Genomic DNA, 2783 nt, shown 5'->3' on the forward strand with positions numbered 1-2783 from the left:
ATACATTAAACGAACTGGTTCAACAAAGATCAGAGAGATAGACAGGAGCAAATCAACAAGATGAAAGAGGGAAGGACACAGATTCCACAACCATCACTTAATCTGAATCAATTTCTGATGTGAACCCTAAACCTAAAATCTATTTTTGCAGATGTAGGGATGCTCTTTACCAAAACGGATCTCTCCATCGTAACAATCAAGACGAATTCCACAACCTTCGCTAAATTTGGAGGGGTAGGAAACTGTAATCGTCGACCACTGCCTTCACCTCTACCGAGAAATCCAAAAATCGACATCAAGCCACATTCAGCGAATCCACACTTACCTGGGTTACTACGAGAATGCTTTGAGGATAGTTTGATTGGCGGTGAATGCTCCTCCACTACCGGAATCGCCGAAGCTTGGATCTGAAGTTGTTGATATGTCACCGGTGGTGCTCATCGATTCTCAGGAGGTTCGAGATCCAAAGAGTATGTTCACTAGTAAGAACAACGTGTCTTGGACCGTCCATCTTCCCTATTTATTGTCACCGCCATCGCTGTGTTTTCCCATACCATCTCCTCCTTCGTTCTCCAAAATCAACTCAAGATCTCGTCGATGATGAAATCAATTTTAGATATTGAACGATGGTCAAGATCATGTCGACCCAGTAAGTGAAATCACTTTGGGGTTTTCCTTCACGGTGGATGGTGAAGAGAAACGAAGATGATGGTGATTCATGATTTTTCAGATTGGGTATACCTATCTATGATGAAATCACTTTGAGGATAATTTGGACAAGTGGAAAAAAAAAAAAAACTTTATTTATTAGAGGGGATTTAAATGAATCTATTAGAATTTTGTAACCAGCATAAGACATACTATTTGTTTTTAACTTTTGATTTTGGCCTCCTCGGTTAAATACTTGTAAACAAACTAAAATGTGACATATATATAGCCACGATGGGACCAGATATATAGTACATATGTGGATAGATTGACGTGTGGTTCATGAAGGGCAAGTTGTCTCGTTTTTTGTTTGATTCCTAGAAGTAACCCTAAAACACATATATCTTAAGTTGTTTGGAGTGACGGGTCGGGTTAAGATCCATTCGGGTGCCATACGCCATATGCCAAATTTCCATGCACTCCTTCCTAACAATGAACAAACACGCGCGATCTGTTCTCTTTCATTCTTGATTTCTACTTTGAAAACGAATTCGTTACAAGAAAAGAACACGACAACGCAGTAAAAAAAAAGGAGAAAAAATGATCATGCTTTTACACTCTCCAATGTCGAAAAGTTATCGATCTCTGGTGCTGCTGATCCTCTAAACAGCAAAATAGAAAGACTCCCAATAGAAAAATGAATGAAAGAACCATAACAATGAGTCACAAACGACCCAAAATCAGTCCCTACGATACACTGCCAACCACCTCCATACATCGCATCAAATTCCTGCATTAAACATTCAAGTACCATTCGATCAAGATTCCATGATCGATTTTCAACACCCTTTAAAACAACTAAACTGATCCGGCCCTTACCTGTTTAATCACTCGGGCTATATCAGTGGCTTCGGTTACATCAAAGAAGTCGAGTGCTTTAGCTGCGAGTTGAAGTGCATCTTCTTGCATGGTTTGAAGCATATCAGTCTCCCCGATCACAGCTTTTCCTTCTAACATGGTTGCAGGTTTTTAAAATCTGAAATAAGGGATGATGATCGAAATATATTGCAAAAGTGGTGGAAGATGATGAAGGATAATGAAGAATATATAGTCACGTTTGTGTATAAATGGATGTCGAGTTTATGTGGCTAAGGCGGTTGCGACCTGTTGAGAAGAAAATTTGGGTTGGATAAAGCTTTGCCACTACTAAATGGAGTGGCACAAAACACGTACAGCAAGTGAAAGACAATATATGTGCTGGACCAATGACTGGGTCAAGACTCAAGAGGCTACTAGATGCATAATTTGTTGTTACGTACGTAGGAATGCGTTTGATGCTTAATTAATGTAAATGAGGGAAAAAAATCACCTCCAAAAAAGTGGGATACAAACTATCTATCGTCTGACCATTAATCTTTAAATATTATTAAAAGATAACTTAAATATATCAACGAAGCAGACTCTTGTATTTCAATCATATGCTTTCCATTTTTAGGTCAAATTGCTGTAATTATCTTTCACAAATAATATTCAAACACTGTTTATTTTGACAATAATTACTCGACTCCGTAACCTCTCCATACTTTCTAAAATAGCCTTCACAATTCGAACACAATTACATTTAATTATGGAATCATTAAATTTAGTAATTATGATATCAATTGAAGCAAATCATTCTATTTATTTACGAGATATCAGATTCTCAATAAATCTAACCAAAAACATTAATCGTCGCCCCATCTTTCTCCTATATTTTCTTCTCTTAAACCCTAATTCCCCAATCCTCTCTGTCCTCATGTCAATGGTTGTGCTTCAATTGTTGCTTTGTGTGTTCAAAGTAGAACGTAGCACCACAAGGTGGTTCCTTTTTGCTCATGTATTCTTAGAATTTGCGTCTCACCTCTTCCTTGCATCTCCAATTATCACACTACTGTTTTAGCTTCACACAAATCTTTACAAACTGAAGCAGACAACTCCTTCAAGACATATTCTGACAAGTTACTCCCCGACCCCCTCTTTCGTACATCCATATTTTATCAACTACGTATGTACCAGCAACACCACCGAGGCTCCTGTTTCTGTTAATACCACTTCTATACAAACACTATTTTTGGATTTATGTTGTCAATTGTTGT

The 2783-nt window shown here is 37.9% G+C and overlaps 1 protein-coding gene across 1 annotated transcript; it reads right to left on the minus strand.

Annotated features, from left to right (window-relative positions):
• Positions 1–1160: 1160 nt before the first annotated feature.
• LOC145123739 (Dynein light chain type 1 family protein) lies at positions 1161–1854 on the minus strand. The gene is made up of 2 exons (XM_079058945.1): positions 1528–1854; positions 1161–1438 (listed from the first exon to the last, which is right to left on the minus strand). The coding sequence occupies exons 1-2, from the start codon at positions 1663–1665 to the stop codon at positions 1253–1255; spliced, it is 324 nt and encodes a 107-aa protein (XP_078915071.1). The 5' UTR covers positions 1666–1854; the 3' UTR covers positions 1161–1252.
• Between the last annotated feature and the right edge of the window lie 929 nt (positions 1855–2783).

This window comes from Lactuca virosa, chromosome 7 (genome assembly GCF_052849685.1).
Source record: "Lactuca virosa cultivar CGN04683 chromosome 7, Lactuca_virosa_CGN04683_v6, whole genome shotgun sequence".
In the NCBI taxonomy this organism is placed as follows: Eukaryota; Viridiplantae; Streptophyta; class Magnoliopsida; order Asterales; family Asteraceae; genus Lactuca; species Lactuca virosa.